Raw genomic sequence first — 17,123 nt, 5'->3', positions numbered from 1 at the left:
AATAGTCACTCAGGTAGCAGCTAGTTAGCTGCAAGATCCAGGTGTAAATGTCCAGAGCTTGCGGTAGAAATCGGGGAAAGGAGAGAGAATAGGTCCGGTATGCTCTGGTCTGAGTCGCGCTGTACAAAAACTGGCGATAGCTTTTCGAGCTAATGGATAGCTGAGGACAGCTAACCGTGGCTAGCTGAACTTCAACGTTAGCCAGTGAAAATGGCTAACCTCTTGCTAGCTTCTGTTGTGGAATTCAGATGAGGTAAATAATACTTTCTTTTTTTAAATTGGTGAGGCGGGTTGCAGGAGAGTGCTTTGAGGTTGAGTTTTTAGAATTAAAAAAAATATATATATATATATAAAAAGATAAGTGAAGAAAAAATATGTAAATATATATATACACGGGACACGACAAGAGGAGGGTAGAGGACGTCTGAACTGCTACGCCATCTTGGAACATGGAACATATCAAGGCAAAGGGTGGCTACTTTGAAGAATCTCAAATATATTTTGATTTGTTTAACACTTTTTTGGTTACTACATGAATCCATGTGTTATTTCATAGTTTTGATGTTTTCACTATTATTCTGCAATGTTGAAAATAATAAAAATAAACAACAACTCTGGAATGAGTAGGTGTACAAACTTTTGACTGGTACTGTGTGTGTATGTATGAGGTTGGAATAATACTATGAAATTCTGAAAATTATGATAATGCCCTTTTAGTGTAAGAGCTGTTTGAAAAGACCACCTGAAATTTCAGCCTGTTTTGGTAGGATGGAGTTTTGGCTTGGCTGGTGCCATCACCAGGCGGTACATTAGTTAATAGACCAATAAGAAAGAGAGTTCCAAACCTCTCTGCCAATAACAGCTAGTTCTCAGTTGTTTTCCCCTCCCCACTCAGACCAGTCAGTCCTGGCAAAGTTCTTGCTTGAGAAATTGCAGAAACTTTTGCTAAGAAGCTATTTGTTTATTTTTTAGCATTTTAAATGTAAAACTATCACAGTAAGGTAGGCCTACTTGTTACCCAGAAACGTCTGCATTGGACCTTTAAATCAGTCTATGACGTCATACTGAAAAACAGCTGCATTGGACCTTTAAAGCAGTCTGATGTCATAGACTCAGCTATCTTCAACAGTTCTAATTCCAACACAGAGGCCATCCATCCATCCTTACCTGTCCTCCTCTCCATCTGCAGACTGTGTCCTCAGGCTTGCAGCAGCGGCCACTAAGGCACTGGCATCTCCAACCATGCCCCCTCCTGCAGCCCCCAGCCGGGGCAGTGTCAGCAGGGACTGGTGTTTGAACAGCAGCCTCTGGGCATCCTCCAGCTGGGATGCCGTTAGGGTGGGGATGCTTCCCCCGTACAGAGCCCCGCTTTGGGCCAGGCTGGTGTGGCTGAGGGGCACCCCGTGAGTCAGGAGGGGCTGGAGGTCAGCTCGGAGTGTGGTCACGAAAGGGGCGGAGGGGTGCTGGGGGTGAGGGTGCAGCTGCTGAGCTGGGAGGTTCTGGAGCTGACTCTGAAGGGGTTGAGGGACAGCGGCCGGGCCAGGCATGGACACCCCAAGAGAGCCAGGGTGTGGGGGGAGGACCTGGGACTGGAGAGGAGCCGTAGGCTGGATGAAGTCTGGAGGCCGGCTGCCTGTCTGGCTCACGAGCCCCGCTGGGAGCTGGGGCGTGGGGTAGCCTGTCTGGGCATGCTCCATATCATAGGGCATCTGCTGGGGCATGGCCTGACTCCGAGCGCCCTGGGCATTCACCTGGGGGGCTGCTGGTAGAGTACCATGGGGGACCATGCTGGTCTGCTGCAACAGGAGAGGGTTAGGGTCCTGAGGGACCATGTGGGCCTGCAGAGAGTTCTGGACAGTCTCAGAGCTGGTGTAGTCCTGGTGCTGGTATGGCTGCAAGGTCTGGGGTGCCACTGCTCCCATCTCTGTGCCTCCGTATTGGACAACACCGGCCACCACACTTCCATTCCCTGCTTGGCTCTCTGGGCCGGCAGCGCTGGGTGCAGGGGCTGGGTCAGAAGTGGGCCCGGCAGGGGGAACCTCCTTCTCATAGTACTCTGTACATATCCATCTTCCCTTGCGGAACGGCTCTGAGTTAGAGTCCAGCTTCACCACTCTGAAGCGAGACCCCGGTGTGGCTTGGGTCTGAGTCTGTTGTGTCTGGGTGCTGGAGGTCACAGGCTGTGTCACTGCTACTGACAACCCAATCTGAGTGTTATTGGTGGGCCCTGTGCCTCCAGGGAGAGCCCCTAATCCACTGGATGTCCCTTGCCGGCCTCCACTACTGTCAAAGATTATAGGGCCCGCAGAGGGAGGGACACCACTACCACTGACTATGGATGACACATCCATGCCTGGCCCAGCAGTGATGGTAACAGAGACCTGGGCGGTGGTATTCTCCACCATACCCTGCCCCATCTGGGTCTGGTTGGGCCCAGCCCTTTCAGAGGAACTCCCCCCTGCCACTGAGACAGTAAAGGCTGCTGGCACCACATTCTCTTGCAGATGATGCACAGTCCCATTCTCCATGTTACCAGGCTGTGGAGGGTCCTGAGGCTGCTGGGGTTCACACAGAGGGTCCTGGGGTAGGGAGTGAGGGTTCAGGGGTTCGTTAGGGGACGCTGCGCCTGGGGTCTCCACCCCATGGGGGCTGTTCAGGGTCTCGTCCGAGGAGCTCCTCTCAGGGACGCCGGTGTCCCGAGATACGGATGCTTCCTGCATTTCAGAGGAGGACAGGTCCTCTGTGTGGGATTCATCCATGTCATCATAACTCTCTGTGTCGTCCGCTGTGCTGTTGTTGGTGCTAACAGAGACCTGGGCTGGGGTCACGCTAGTTATCTGGAAGCCACTCTTCTTCTTCACCTGAGACCCGGACTGGGGGAGGTTAAGGCTCAGGGGGTGGTGGTGCGGCCCAGGGGAGGAGGACCCAGCCTGGCTAGTTGACTGATAATCATCAGTGGGAATTACATTACTGCTACCTGCAGCAGACCCAGATGACCCGCCACTACCAGTGGTGTTACTGCCTCTTCTATTGTGGAAAGACATCTTCCTAGACCCAGAGGAATCTCCTGAAAAGTCCTGTTGGTGCATTTTGTGACCAACACGAAGCCAGTAACAGGGCAAAGAAGTGGCTAGCTGTGTAGCTACTAATGTTAGATGGTTGTTATAGCCAGGCATAAATAACGTTATCTAGTAACGTTAATGTACTCAGAGGTTAGCTAGCTAATAGTTACCTAATAGTTAGCCAACGGTGGCTAACGTAAGCAAGGTGACAGTCCCACAATAAATCACAACAAAGCAGGGACGATGTTAATTTCTGTTTTCAGTAGTTGAGCACTTCACTCTAACTGCGTCTGATAAACTGTCGATAATGAAGTGAATGAGAATTACTGATGTTAGTTCAGACATGGCTAGAACAACCAAGCTAACTGTTTTATAGCTAGCTGAAATGTCAACTACGAAGAGGCGCTTATACAAACGTTTAAACAACGTCAAACATATCTTAAATATAATATGAATATAGCACTGGAAGAAATTATTTGACGTAAATATTATAACGTTAGTGCCAAATTCAGCGTCAAAAGCTATGTCGTAAGAGATCACCTCCATCGATGGCATCACCAGACGTTGTCTCGTCTCCTAGACTCTGGTTTGTTGTTGGGAAATTCAGTCAGACACCCATCACTGGATAAACATCATCTTAGCACATAAACTTGTTTTAATCCATCTCGATGGTTTCTAGTCAGCGTAGTTGTATCCGCCTCATTCTCTCGCTTGGCCCCTTTAACCCAGGCGCAGGACAACGCTAGCTCCCTAGCTCGCTCCCTCTCTCCCTCCCTATTTCGCTCCCTAGCTCGCTCCCTGACGATGAGGAGAGGGGGAGGCAAACACAGCTACTGCGCATGCCCTCAACTAGCTGTCGAAGTGGCGCTCGGTTCCGGTACCAGTCAGTCCCTGTAATGACCTCTACATAAATAGCTTTACGAGATGTAACTCTGTGCTTCCCACTCACATAAAATGACAACAAATGTTCATATAATAAGACATTTAGCAGACGCTTTAGTAGGTGTGACCACCAGATACTGACTGGTTTTCTATTCCACACCCCTACCTTTTTATTTAAGGTGACCAACAGATGCATGTCTGTATTCCCAGTCATGTGAAATCCATAGATTAGGGCTTAATGAATTTATTTCAATTGACTGATTTCCTTATGAACTGTTACAGAGTAAAATATTTGAAATTGTTACATTTATATTTTTGTAACAGTTCATAAGGAAATCAGTCAATTGAAATAAATTCATTAAGCCCTAATCTCAATGGGTGACATTTCTGGTGAGTATGCAAGCCATGCAAGAACTGGACATTTTCAGCTTCCAGGAATTGTGTACAGATCCTTGCGACACGGGGCCGTGCATTATCATGCTGAAAAATGAGGTGATGGCAGCGGATGAATGGCACGACAATGGGCCTCAGGATCTCGTCACGGTATCTCTGTCCAGTCGAATTGCCATAGATAAAATGCAGTTGTGTTCGTTGTCCTAGCATACCTGCCCATACCATAACCCCACCGCCACCATGTTCACAACGTTGACATCAGAAAACCGCTCACCCACACAACGCCATACACGCTGTCTGCAATTTGCCCAGTACAGTTGAAACCGGGATTCATCCTTGGAGCGCACACTTCACCAGCATGCCAGTGGCCATTGAAGGTGAGCATTTGCCCACTTAAGTCGGTTATAACGCCAAACTGCAGTCAGGTCAAGACCCTGGTGCAAACGACGAGCACGCAGATGAGCTTCCCCGAGACAGTTTGACAATTTGTGCAGAATTTCTTCCGTTGTGCAAACCCAGTTTCATCAGCTGTCCGGGTGGCTGGTCTCAGATGAACCCAGTTTCATCAGCTGTCCGGGTGGCTGGTCTCAGACGGATGTGGAGGTCCTGGGCTGGCGTGGTTACATGTAGCCTGCGGTTGCGAGGCCGGTTGGACCTACTGCCAAATTATTCTAAAACAACAATGGTGGTGGCTTGTGGTAGAGAAATGAACATTCAGCTCTGGTGGACATTCCTGCAGATGCGCACGCTCCCTCAGAACTTGAGACATCTGTGGCATTATGTTGTGTGACAAAACTGCACATTTTAGAGTGGCCTTTTATTGTCCCCGGCACAAGGTGCACCTGTGTAATGATCATGCTGTTTAATCAGCTTCTTGATATTCCACACCTGTCAGGCGGATGGATTATCTTGGCAAAGGGATGTAAATACATTTGTTCACAAAATGAGAGAAATAAGCTTTTTGTGCATATGGAACATTTCTGGGATCTTTTATTTCAGCTCCTGAAACATGGGACCAACACTTTACCTGTTGCGTTTTAATGTTTGTTCAGTATAGTAATTTGGTTCAAAGGATAGTAGGGAAACAAAGCCATCAACACCAGTATAATGCGTGCTAAAAGACAGCCCCACGTGCACAGAACTAAATGTTTGCCTCATGCATCATACCTGGATGATCACCCACATGACGCTGATCCACCTTAGAGGCATGTTCCCTCTGCCCCTCCCCAGCCTGATCTCTGTCCCTCCCCAGCCAACAAGCTATAGCAATATAGCTGAATGATAAATAAGCAACGATAGGAGGTATGGTGTTGGACAGTCAAACCATGAGGGTAGGGAAAGAAGGGGCAGGGCTGAGAACTGGACTAGAGCCCTATGCAGTACACTAGACTGGACTAGAGCCCTATGCAGTACACTAGACTGGACTAGAGCCCTGTGCAGTACACTAGACTGGACTAGAGCCCTGTGCAGTACACTAGACTGGACTAGAGCCCTGTGCAGTACACTAGACTGGACTAGAGCCCTGTGCAGTACACTAGACTGGACTAGAGCCCTGTGCAGTACACTAGACTGGACTAGAGCCCTGTGCAGTACACTAGACTGGACTAGAGCCCTATGCAGTACACTAGACTGGACTAGAGCCCTATGCAGTACACTAGGGTAGGGAAAGAAGAGGCAGGGCTAGGAGCTGTCAAAGCTCTCCCAGTATATCAACATCACCACATATCGTAAACATGTCGTATACAGCTGGAGGGAAGGGTGGAGGGAATGGGAGGGGAGGTTTAGGGTGGAGGGAATGGAAGGTGAGGTTTACGGTGGAGGGAATGGGAGGTGAGGTTTACGGTGGAGGGAATGGAAGGGGAGGTTTAAGGTGGAGGGAAGGGGAGGGTTAGGGTGGAGGGAATGGAAGGTGAGAGTTAGGGTGGAGGGGAGGGAATGGGAGGGGAGGTTTAGGGTGGAGGGAATGGAAGGGGAGGGTTAGGGTGGAGGGAATGGAAGGTGAGGGTTATGGTGGAGGGAATGGAAGGGGAGGGTTAGGGTGGAGGGTTAGGGAATGGAAGGGGAGGGTTAGGGAATGGAAGGGGAGGGTTAGGGTGGAGGGAATGGAAGGTGAGGGTTATGGTGGAGGGAATGGAAGGGGAGGGTTAGGGTGGAGGGAATGGAAGGGGAGGGTTAGGGTGGAGGGAATGGAAGGGGAGGGTTAGGGAATGGAAGGGGAGGGTTAGGGTGGAGGGAATGGAAGGTGAGGGTTATGGTGGAGGGAATGGAAGGTGAGGGTTAGGGTGGAGGGAATGGAAGGGGAGGTTTAGGGTGGAGGGAAGGTTTAAGGTGGAGGGAAGGGGAGGGAGAGTTAGGGTGGAGGGAATGGAAGGGGAGGGTTAGGGTGGAGGGGAGGGAATGGGAGGGGAGGTTTAGGGTGGAGGGAATGGAAGGGTTAGGGTGGAGGGAATGGAAGGGGAGGGTTAGGGTGGAGGGAATGGAAGGGGAGGGTTAGGGTGGAGGGAATGGAAGGGGAGGTTTAGGGTGGAGGAGAGTTAGGGTGGAGGGGAGGGAAGGTGAAAGTTAGGGTGGAGGGGAGGGTGGTTAGGGAAGGGTTAGGGTAGAGGGTCAAATAAAATAAGTTATTGGTCACAAACATATTTAGCAGATAGTATTGTGAGTGTAATGAAATGCTTGTGTTCCTAGCTCCAACAGTGCAGTATTATCTAGGGTGAAGGGGAGTGTTGGGGTACGAAAAGCTGAGCTATGGAAAACATACACTGAAGCATGACGCCAAAGGGTACCCAACAGGAAAACAGAGTACCCAGTCAAATATAAACTAGCTAACCCTAACCTTATATAAACTAGCTAACCCTAACCTTATATAAACTAGCTAACCCTATCCTTATATAAACTAGCTAACCCTAACCTTATATAAACTAGCTAACCCTAACCTTATACAAACTAGCTAACCCTAACCTTATAATAAAACATAGGCTTGAAGCAGATTAAGCGATAAAACATTAAAAGCTAGCTTGAATAGGTAGGTCTTTAGTTGTGTTTTAAACAATGAAATGTAAGTTGCCTCCTTGACATGGGCAGGTAGAGTTTTCCAGAGCTGAGGGGCCATGAGAGAAACAGGGGTTGGAACCCAAATTACTTTGCAATCGTTTTGTTCTGAACAGAAGCATTATTTTATCTGTTCAGTTTCACTGTGCCAACCAGCAAAATAAAGTTCTGAACTGGTTCAAACCCCCAAAAAGTTAAGGTTTATATCGTTCCTTTCTAAACCTCCAATCATTTTTTCAAATGAATATCATTTTTTTTTACGTTTACACTACCGGTCAAAAGTTTTAGAACACCTACTCATTCAAGGGATTTTCTTGATTTTGACTATTTTCTACATTGTAGAATAATAGTGAAGACATCAACACGAATAAATAACACATATGGAATCATGTAGTAACCAAAAAAAGTGTTAAACAAATCAAAATTTTAATTTGAGATTCTTCAAATAGCCACCCTTTGCCTTGATGACAGCTTTGCACACTCTTGGCATTCTCTCAACCAGCTTCACCTGGAATGCTTTTCCAACAGTCCTGATGGAGTTCCTACATATGCTGAGCACTTGTTGGCTGCTTTTCCTTCACTCTGCAGTTCGATTCATCCCAAACCATCTCAATTTGGTTGAGGTCAGGGGATTGTTGAGGCCAGGTCATCTGATGCAGCCCTCCATCACTCTCCTCCTGTCAGGTGGTGGGTGTAGCTGGTGCATAAAGTCAGGCGCAGGAGAGCAGAGATGAGTGAACAACGCACTTTACTTAAGGCAATAAGCACAAAGTAACAATCCCAATGTGCAAACAAATAACAGTATTCACAAAACACGGGTTAAATGTTGGGGAGGTACTCAGATCCAGACTCATTGTGGTGAAGAAACTAACGTCGTGGGCGTGACGTAGCGTTTGGCCGGAGCATGGAGTTTGAGTAGCCAGGCAATGCGGATTAAGCAGCTGGCTGTGGAGCATTGGAAAGGTCTCCAGAAAGAGCTTACATTTTGCAGGTGGGGAGAGAGCGTGGAGGAGGATGCTTGGCGCACTGGGAATCTTATGACATGTCATATCTGAATTAGGCCCAATTATACCTACTGAGAAGCGGCTTCTATCCAGGAACTTTCAATATCTTTGAACTTCCGACCAGAGTTGGCTAGCTAACAAGCTCGTGTGTGCAAAGCCGGCACCAGAATTAAAATATAGCGCGTTTTACCTTTTTGCAGTTCATAAATCCAATATGAAACATAACTAGAGTATCCTTAATTAGTATTGAAAGTGAATCCATTCTTCTGTAATACATTTTTAAAAACTCCATAATTTCTGAATCAGGCTTGTAATGTCAGTATGCTACAGTAGCCTTCGGAAAGGGGGAGGGGCGGGTAGACTGCACACCCACAAACACTGGCCAAGATGTTCAGCTGCCAGGCAGACACTGGAAAGGGGGAGGGGCAGGTAGCCTACACACCCACAAACACTGGCCAAGATGTTCAGCTGCCAGGCAGACACTGGAAAGGGGGAGGGGCGGGTAGTCTACACACCCACAAACACTGGCCAAGACGTTCAGCTGCCAGGCAGACACTGGAAAGGGGGAGGGGCGGGTAGTCTACACACCCACAAACACTGGCCAAGATGTTCAGCTGCCAGGCAGACACTGGAAAGATGGAGGGGCGGGTAGTCTACACACCCACAAACACTGGCCAAGATGTTCAGCTGGCAGGCAGACACTGGAAAGGGGGAGGGGCGGGTAGCCTACACACCCACAAACACTGGCCAAGATGTTCAGCTGCCAGGCAGACACTGGAATACGTTTTGTGACCGAGGGGGCTTTACATAGGCGCTTTGTTGCATTTTTGTGGGACTGGGAAAAAATGCCCGGAATGTAAAATAAAGTTATTAACTAGTCCCCATGCTTTAAAATAGCGGTTCTGTTCCAGAACAGTATAGATCACTTTTGTTCCCGATTCTGATTCCGTTTCTCTAAAAATGTCAAATTTTCCAGTTTTGTTCCCTGAACCGGTTTTGTTCCCTGAACCGGTTTTGTTCCCTGAACCGGTTCCAACCCCCTTCAGCCATGCAGCACAGGTTTGTGGCCAGGCTGTTTGAGTCCGATGGCCGTAGTGTGCGTGCTGGGGAATCGTTGGCAAGAAGTTGGCATATGTATTTAGGTGTAACACCCTTGAGGGCATTAAAGGTGAGCAGCAGAATCTTACATTTGATCTGTATTGAATAAGAAGCCAATGGAGGTTGAATAACACCAGTCTTTAATGAGGTCAACCTCTCCTTGTTCCTGTTTGAAATGTTTTAAGAAGACCACCATCATTCCTGTTCCCAAAAACTCTTAAGGATTCAAGCCACAATGACTACGGCCCTGTAGCCCTCACAGTACCAATTCCACCATGACATTCAGGGTCTATTGACTACTGTCCTGTAGCCCTCACAGTACCAATTCCACCATGACATTCAGGGTCTATTGACTACTGCCCTGTAGCCCTCACAGTACCAATTCCACCACGACATTCAGGGTCTATTGACTACGGCCCTGTAGCCCTCACAGTACCAATTCCACCATGACATTCAGGGTCTATTGACTACTGCCCTGTAGCCCTCACAGTGCCAATTCCACCATGACATTCAGGGTCTATTGACTACTGCCCTGTAGCCCTCACAGTGCCAATTCCACCATGACATTCAGGGTCTATTGACTACTGCCCTGTATCCCTCACAGTACCAATTCCACCATGACATTCAGGGTCTATTGACTACTGCCCTGTAGCCCTCACAGTGCCAATTCCACCATGACATTCAGGGTCTATTGACTACTGCCCTGTTGCCCTCACAGTGCCAATTCCACCATGACATTCAGGGTCTCTATTGAGTGCTTACGTAAGTATTATTAAATGGAACTAATAAAGACATCTAAACTATAAAAATGTATTTGCTTTTAATCTGGTATGAACACAACCAGTCATGATACTTTCATCTGATTTCAAACCAATCACTTGAAAAAGTCGGCCTCGGCTCCCTGTGTTCATCCAAACTGCATGTATACTCGTGCCATTTGATGAATGGAAAAAGACCTGTTACAAATCACCACAGTGTGCCTAATTACGTTCAGCGATTGCCATTGGTTAGGCCTACAATCATTGATGCATCCTGATGACAAATTTAGCCTACCTTTTCATTCCACCTTTATTTAACCAGGTAGGCCAGTTGAGAACAAGTCCTCATTTGCAGCTGCGACCTGGCCAAGATAAAGCAAAGCAGTTCGACACATACAGAGTTACACTTGGAATAAACAAAACATACAGTCAATAATACAGTATAAAAAAGCCTATATACAGCATGTGCAAATGAGGTAAGATAAGGCAATAAATAGGCCATGGTGGCGAAGTAATTACAATATAGCAATTAAACACTGGAATGGTAGATGTGCAGAAGATGAATGTGCAAGTAGAGATACTGGGTTGCAAAGGAGCAAGATAAATAAATAAATAAATAAATAAATACAGTATGGAGATGAGGTAGTTGGGTGGGCTATTTACAGATGGGCTATGTTCAGGTGTAGTGATCTGTGAGCTGCTCAGACAGCTGGTGCTTAAAGCTAGTGTGGGAGATATGAGTCTCCAGCTTCAGTGATTTTTGCAGTTTGTTCCAGTCAGAGAACTGAACTGGAAGGCAAGGCGGCCAAAGGAAGAATTGGCGTTGGGGGTGACCAGTGAGATATACCTGCTGGAGCGCGTGCTACGGGTGGGTGCTGCTATGGTGACCAGTGAGCTGAAATAAGGCGGGGCTTTACCTAGCAGAGACTTGTAGATGACCTGGAGCCAGTGGGTTTGGCGACGAGTATGAAGCGAGGGCCAGCCAACGAGAGCGTACAGGTCGCTGAAAGTGTCCTGGGAAAAACAGGATGGTCACACAGAACAGGTAGCCTACCCTCTCAGCTGGGGCAATTTAACACACGCAGAACAGGTAGTCTACCCTCTCAGCCGAGGCAATTTAACACACCTGAACACGCACAGAACAAGTAGCCTACCCTCTCAGCCGGGGCAATTTAACACACCTGAACACACGCAGAACAGGTAGCCTACATTCAATATAATACGAGTTGAATCAAAACATGTTTTAAATCCTAGTTCATGAGTTGTCCATAATTGATGAGATGATGCTTGGAGTCTTCACAGATCATGTGACATAAAAACAACCTTTCCTTACGATAATGACAGTGTTGTCATTATTAAGCAACTAAAATGTTTTACAACATTGAACTTAAACCCTATGCAAATCATGGATCTGGAGATCTTGGAAAATGCACTGTAAGTAAGTTATTATGCCTACGTAACATTTCATTATGTTTTACCGTGAAAAAAGTTATTAATAAGCACACAAAGTTCTAGTTCTATTACACATCATAAGGGCTCCCACAGTCCCTGCAAAATGTTTACCTCAGAATTGCTCTCAAAGGGTGGTGTTTTTGATGGTGACTACCTGCTGCTTCAGAGGACCGAAGACTGGAACGAGAACATTTTTCTTTACCATATATTTGTCTTTATAAGAACATATTGTTAAATAGGAAGAAATAATTTAAGCGGTTTTAAGATTGCTAGCATCATCAACTGTACTTCTTTACCTCAGCCTGCCTAGTCAGCTAGCCAGCTACAGTAGCCAGACTGTTTTCCACCTCATCAAACTACACACAATACCCCATAATGACAAAGCAAAAACAGGTTTTTAGAAAATGTATTACAAATAACAAAACTATATCACATTTACAAGTCCGGGCTCTGGCTGGGCCACTCAATGACATTGAGACTTGTCCTGAAGCCACTCCTGCATTGTCTTGGCTGTGTGCTTAGGGTCGTGTCCTGTTGAAAGGTGAACATTCACCCCAGTCTGAGGTACTGAGCGCTCTGAAGCAGGTTTTCATCATGGACCTCTGTATTTTGCTCCGTTCATCTTTCCTTTGATCCTCCCAGTCCCTGCTGAAAACATCCCCCACAGCACAATGCTGCCACCACCATGCTTCACCGTAGGGATGGTGCCAGGTTTCCTCCAGACATGATGCTTGACATTCAGACCAAAGAGTTCAATATTGGTTTCATCAGACCAGAGAATCTTGTTTGTCATGGTGTGAGAGTCCTTAAGGTGCCTTTTGGCAAACTCCAAATGGGCTGCCATGTGCCTTTTACTGAGGAGTGGCTTCCATCTGGTCACTCTATCATAAAGGCCTGATTGGTGGAGTGCTGCACAGATGGTTGTCCTTCTGCAAGGTTCTCCCATCTCCACAGAGGAACTCTGGAGATCTGTCAGAGTGACCATCGGGTTCTTGGTCACCTCCCTGATCAAGGCCCTTCTCCCCTTTTCAGTGGAGTGGGTGCGTGGTCCAAGTCTGGGTTTAAGGGTCTCTTTTCCAAGCTTAAACAGATAAACATTGGCCATGCTGTCAATCCAGCATGACTTCTGCCGTGCTCAAAGCAACTGGAAACTTGGGGGGGGAATTACTGACATGATTTTACATAGTTTTTTGCCAAGTTCCCAGTTGTCTTGAACGCACCATAAATCCAGAGAATGCTGGACTTTGATGACAAAATTCACCCATGAAGGACTGCAGCACCACCTTCCTGTTCAAGTGAGCACAGCACAACAAGGTGAATCCAAAAATATCTTGTATGCTGCTGCATAAATTGTGCAATATGCCAGGGAGATGTGTATACTGTAGCTAAGAAAGTAATACTAAGTGTATGTTTTGTAGTAAACAGTAGGTAACCCAAGTGCCTCGCCCTAATCATTTAGTCCCGTTTCCCCCCTCTTAATTTCACCTGGTGTTCTGACTTGGTGGTGCACATGTAGACTATAGCCCGTTTTAGAGAAATGTAATTATTGAATATTGTAAGAGCTTTAAATGTCTGCTTATATGCCCCTTTATTTATCTTACAGTTCTGACTTTGTGTACAAAGAGAATACTGTAAAGGCCCATGTTCTGAATTCTGTCGCTGTACATTTCAAAAGTGCTGAACAAATAGTTATTTTAAGATGGCGCTGGAGAAGATGGCAGACGTTTTACATGCCCCCAGCCGATTGTTTTTTTGTTCGTTTATTTGCGTTGTTTGGAACTTATTTTTTTTACTTGTTTTGTACATAATGTTGCCGCTACCGTCTCTTATGACCGAAAATAACTTCTGGACATCAGGACTGCGATTACTCACCACGGACTAGCAGAATCCTTTTTTTCCTTTAACGACTCTGATGAGCTCGACACGAAGGATACACTACTTCCTCGGGAACAGGCCCCGATCCCCGTGATCTGCGTGAAGAGGAGGCGGCGAAAGAGAGGCTGAAGGTCTGGCTGCCTTCTGAGAATTCGTAGGCGATCAAATAAACCCCCACTTCCTTCCATTCTGCTAGCAAACGTGCCATCTTTAGACAATAAAATCGACGAGTTACGCGGAAGATTAAACTAACAACGGGACATTAAAAACTAACATCTTGTGCTTCACGGAGTCGCGGCTCCACAACAACATACAGCTGGCTGGTTATACGATGCACCGGCAGGATAGAACAGCAGCGTCTGGTAAGACAAGGGGTGGCGGTCTATGTATTTTTGTAAACAACAGCTGGTGCACGATATCTAAGGAAGTCTCAAGCTATTGCTCGCCTGAGGTTGAGTATATCATGATAAGCTGTAGACCACACTACCTACCGAGAGAGTTGTCATCTGTATTCTTTGTAGCTGTTTACATACCACCACAGTCAGAGGCTGGCACTAAGACAGCATTGAATGAGATGTATTCCGCCATAAGCAAACAGGATAACGCTCACCCAGAGGCTGGCACTAAGACAGCATTGAATGAGATGTATTCCTCCATAAGCAAACAAGATAACGCTCACCCGGAGGCGGCGCTCCTAGTGGCCGGGGGCTTTAATGCAGGGAAACTTAAATCTGTTTTACCAAATTTCTATCAGCATGTTAAAATGTGCAACCAGAGGGGGTAAATTTTTTAAATTTTTATCAAAAAAACTTTACTCCAGAGACGCATACAAAGCTCTCCCCCCATTTGGCAAATCGGACCATAATTCTATCCTCCTGATTCCTGCTTAAAAGCTAAAATTAAAACAGTAAGCACCAGTAACTAGATCAATAAAAAAGTGGTCAGAGGAAGCAGATGCTAAGCTACAGGACTGTTTTGCTCGCTCAGACGGGAATATGTTCCGGGATTCCTCCGATGGCATTGAGGAGTATACCACCTCAGTCATTGGCTTCATCAATAAGTGCATCGATGACATCATCCCCACAGTGACCGTACGTACATACCCCAACCAGAAGCCATGGATTACAGGCAACATCCGCACTGAGCTAAAGGCTAGAGCTGCCGCTTTCAAGGAGCGGGACTCTAACCCGGAAGCTTAGAAGAAATCCTGCTATGCCCTCCGACGAACCATCAAACAGGCAAAGCTTCAATACAGGACTAAGATTGAATCATACTACACCGGCTCTGACGCTCGTCAGATGTGGCAGAGCTTGCAAACCATTACAGACTACAAAAAGGGAAGCACAGCTGAGAGCTGCCCAGTAACATGAGCCTTCCAGATGAGCTAAACTACTCCTATGCTCGCTTCGAGGCAAATAACACTGAAACATGCATGAGAGCACCAACCGTTCCGGAAGACTGTGATCACGGTCTCTGCAGCCGATGTCAGTAAGACCTATAAACAGGTCAACATTCACAAGGCTGCAGGGCCAGACGGATTACCAGGATGTGTACTGCGAGCATGCGCTGATGAAATGGCAAGTGTCTTCACTGACATTTTCAACCTGTCCCTGTCGGAGTCTGTAATACCAACAAGTTTCAAGCAGAGCACCATAGTGCCTGTTCCCAAGAACACTAAGGTAACCTGCCTAAATGACTACCGACCCGTAGCACTCATGAAGTGCTTTGAAAGGCTGGTCATGGCTCACAACACCATCATCCCAGAAACCCTAGACCCACTCCAATTTGCATACCGCCCCAACAGATTCACAGATGATGCAATCTCTTTTGCACTCCACACTACCCTTTCCCACCTGGACAAAAGGAACGCCTATGTGAGAATGCTATTCATTGACTACAGCTCAGCGTTCAACACCATAGTGCCCTCAAAGCTCATCAATAAGCTAAGGACCATGGGACTAAACACCTCCCTCTACAACTGGATCCTGGACTTCCTGATGGGCCACCCCCAGGTGGTAAGGGTAGGTAACAACACATCCGCCACGCTGATCCTCAACACAGGGGCCCCTCCTGTACTCCCTGTTCCCTCATGACTGCACGGCCAGGCATGACTCCAACACCATCATTAAATTTGCAGATGACACAACAGTGGGAGGCCTGATCACCAGTGGGAGGCCTGATCACCAGCCTATAGGGAGGAGGTCAGAGACCTGGCCGTGTGGTGCCAGGACAACAACCTCTCCCTCAACGTGATCAAGACAAAGGAGATGATTGTGGACTACAGGAAAGAGAGGACCGAGCACGCCCCCATTCTCATCGACGGGGCTGTAGTGGAGCAGGTTGAGAGCTTCAAGTTCCTCGGTGTCCACATCACCAACAAACTAACATGGTCCAAGCACACCAAGACAGTCGCGAAGAGGGCACGACAAAACCTATTCCCCCTCAGGAGACTGAAAAGATTTGGCATGGGTCCTCAGATCCTCAAAAGGTTCTACAGCTGCACCATCGAGAGCATCCTGACTGGTTGCATCACTGCCTGGTATGGCAACTGCTCGGCCTCCGACCGCAAGGCACTACAGAGGGTAGTGAGTACAGCTCAGTACATCACCAGGGCCAAGCTTCCTGCCATCCAGGACCTCTATACCAGGCGGTGTCAGAGGAAGGCCCTAAAAATTGTCAAAGACTCCAGCCACAAGAGTCATAACCTGTTCTCTCTGATACCGCACGGCACGCGGTACCGTAGCGCCAAGTCTAGGTCCAAGAGGCTTCTAAACAGCTTCTACCCCCAAGCCATAAGACTCCTGAACACCTAATTAAATGGCTACCAAGACTATTTGCATTGCCCTTTTACACAGCTACTACTCTGTTATTATCTATGCATAGTCACTTTAATAACTCTACCTACATGTACATATTACCTCAACTAACCGGTGCCCTGCACATTGACTCTGTACCGGTATCCCCCGTATATAGTCTCACTATCATTATTTTACTACTGCTCTTTAATTACTTGTTACTTTTATCACTTATTCTTATCCATTTTTTTTTTAAACTGCATTGTTGGTTAGGGGCTCGTAAGTAAGCATTTCACTGTAAGGTCTACCTACACCTGTTGTATTCAGCATTTCACTGTAAGGTCTACCTACACCTGTTGTATTCAGCATTTCACTGTGAGGTCTACACCTGTTGTATTCAGCATTTCACTTTAAGGTCTGTCAACACCTGTTGTATTCAGCATTTCACTGTAAGGTCTACCTACACCTGTTGTATTCAGCATTTCACTGTAAGGTCTACTACACCTGTTGTATTCAGCATTTCACTGTAAGGTCTACTACACCTGTTGTATTCAGCATTTCACTGTAAGGTCTACTACACCTGTTGTATTCAGCATTTCACTGTGAGGTCTACCTACACCTGTTGTATTCAGCATTTCACTGTGAGGTCTACTACACCTGTTGTATCTGGCGCATGTGACTAATACCATTTTATTTAGATTTGACCATGTCCATCCTAGCTCGTTCATCAACGTCTTCATCGTAATTTCGGATCGC

At 47.0% G+C, this 17,123-nt stretch overlaps 1 protein-coding gene across 1 annotated transcript in view; it reads right to left on the bottom strand.

Annotated features, from left to right (window-relative positions):
• Positions 1-7,675, bottom strand: part of LOC106575931 (TSC22 domain family protein 1) — a 32,005-nt gene extending 24,330 nt beyond the window's left edge. Inside the window, exon 1 of the mRNA XM_014152680.3 lies at positions 1,168-7,675. Within this exon, the coding sequence (XP_014008155.1) occupies positions 1,168-3,176 (2,009 nt within the window). The 5' untranslated portion in view covers positions 3,177-7,675. The remainder of the gene's footprint in view (positions 1-1,167) is intronic.
• Between the last annotated feature and the right edge of the window lie 9,448 nt (positions 7,676-17,123).

Source organism: Salmo salar, chromosome 17 (genome assembly GCF_965601325.2).
Source record: "Salmo salar chromosome 17, fSalSal1, whole genome shotgun sequence".
Taxonomy (NCBI): Eukaryota; Metazoa; Chordata; class Actinopteri; order Salmoniformes; family Salmonidae; genus Salmo; species Salmo salar.
Note: the sequence above shows the minus strand (reverse complement) of the source record. Positions and strands in the feature narration are given on the sequence as shown.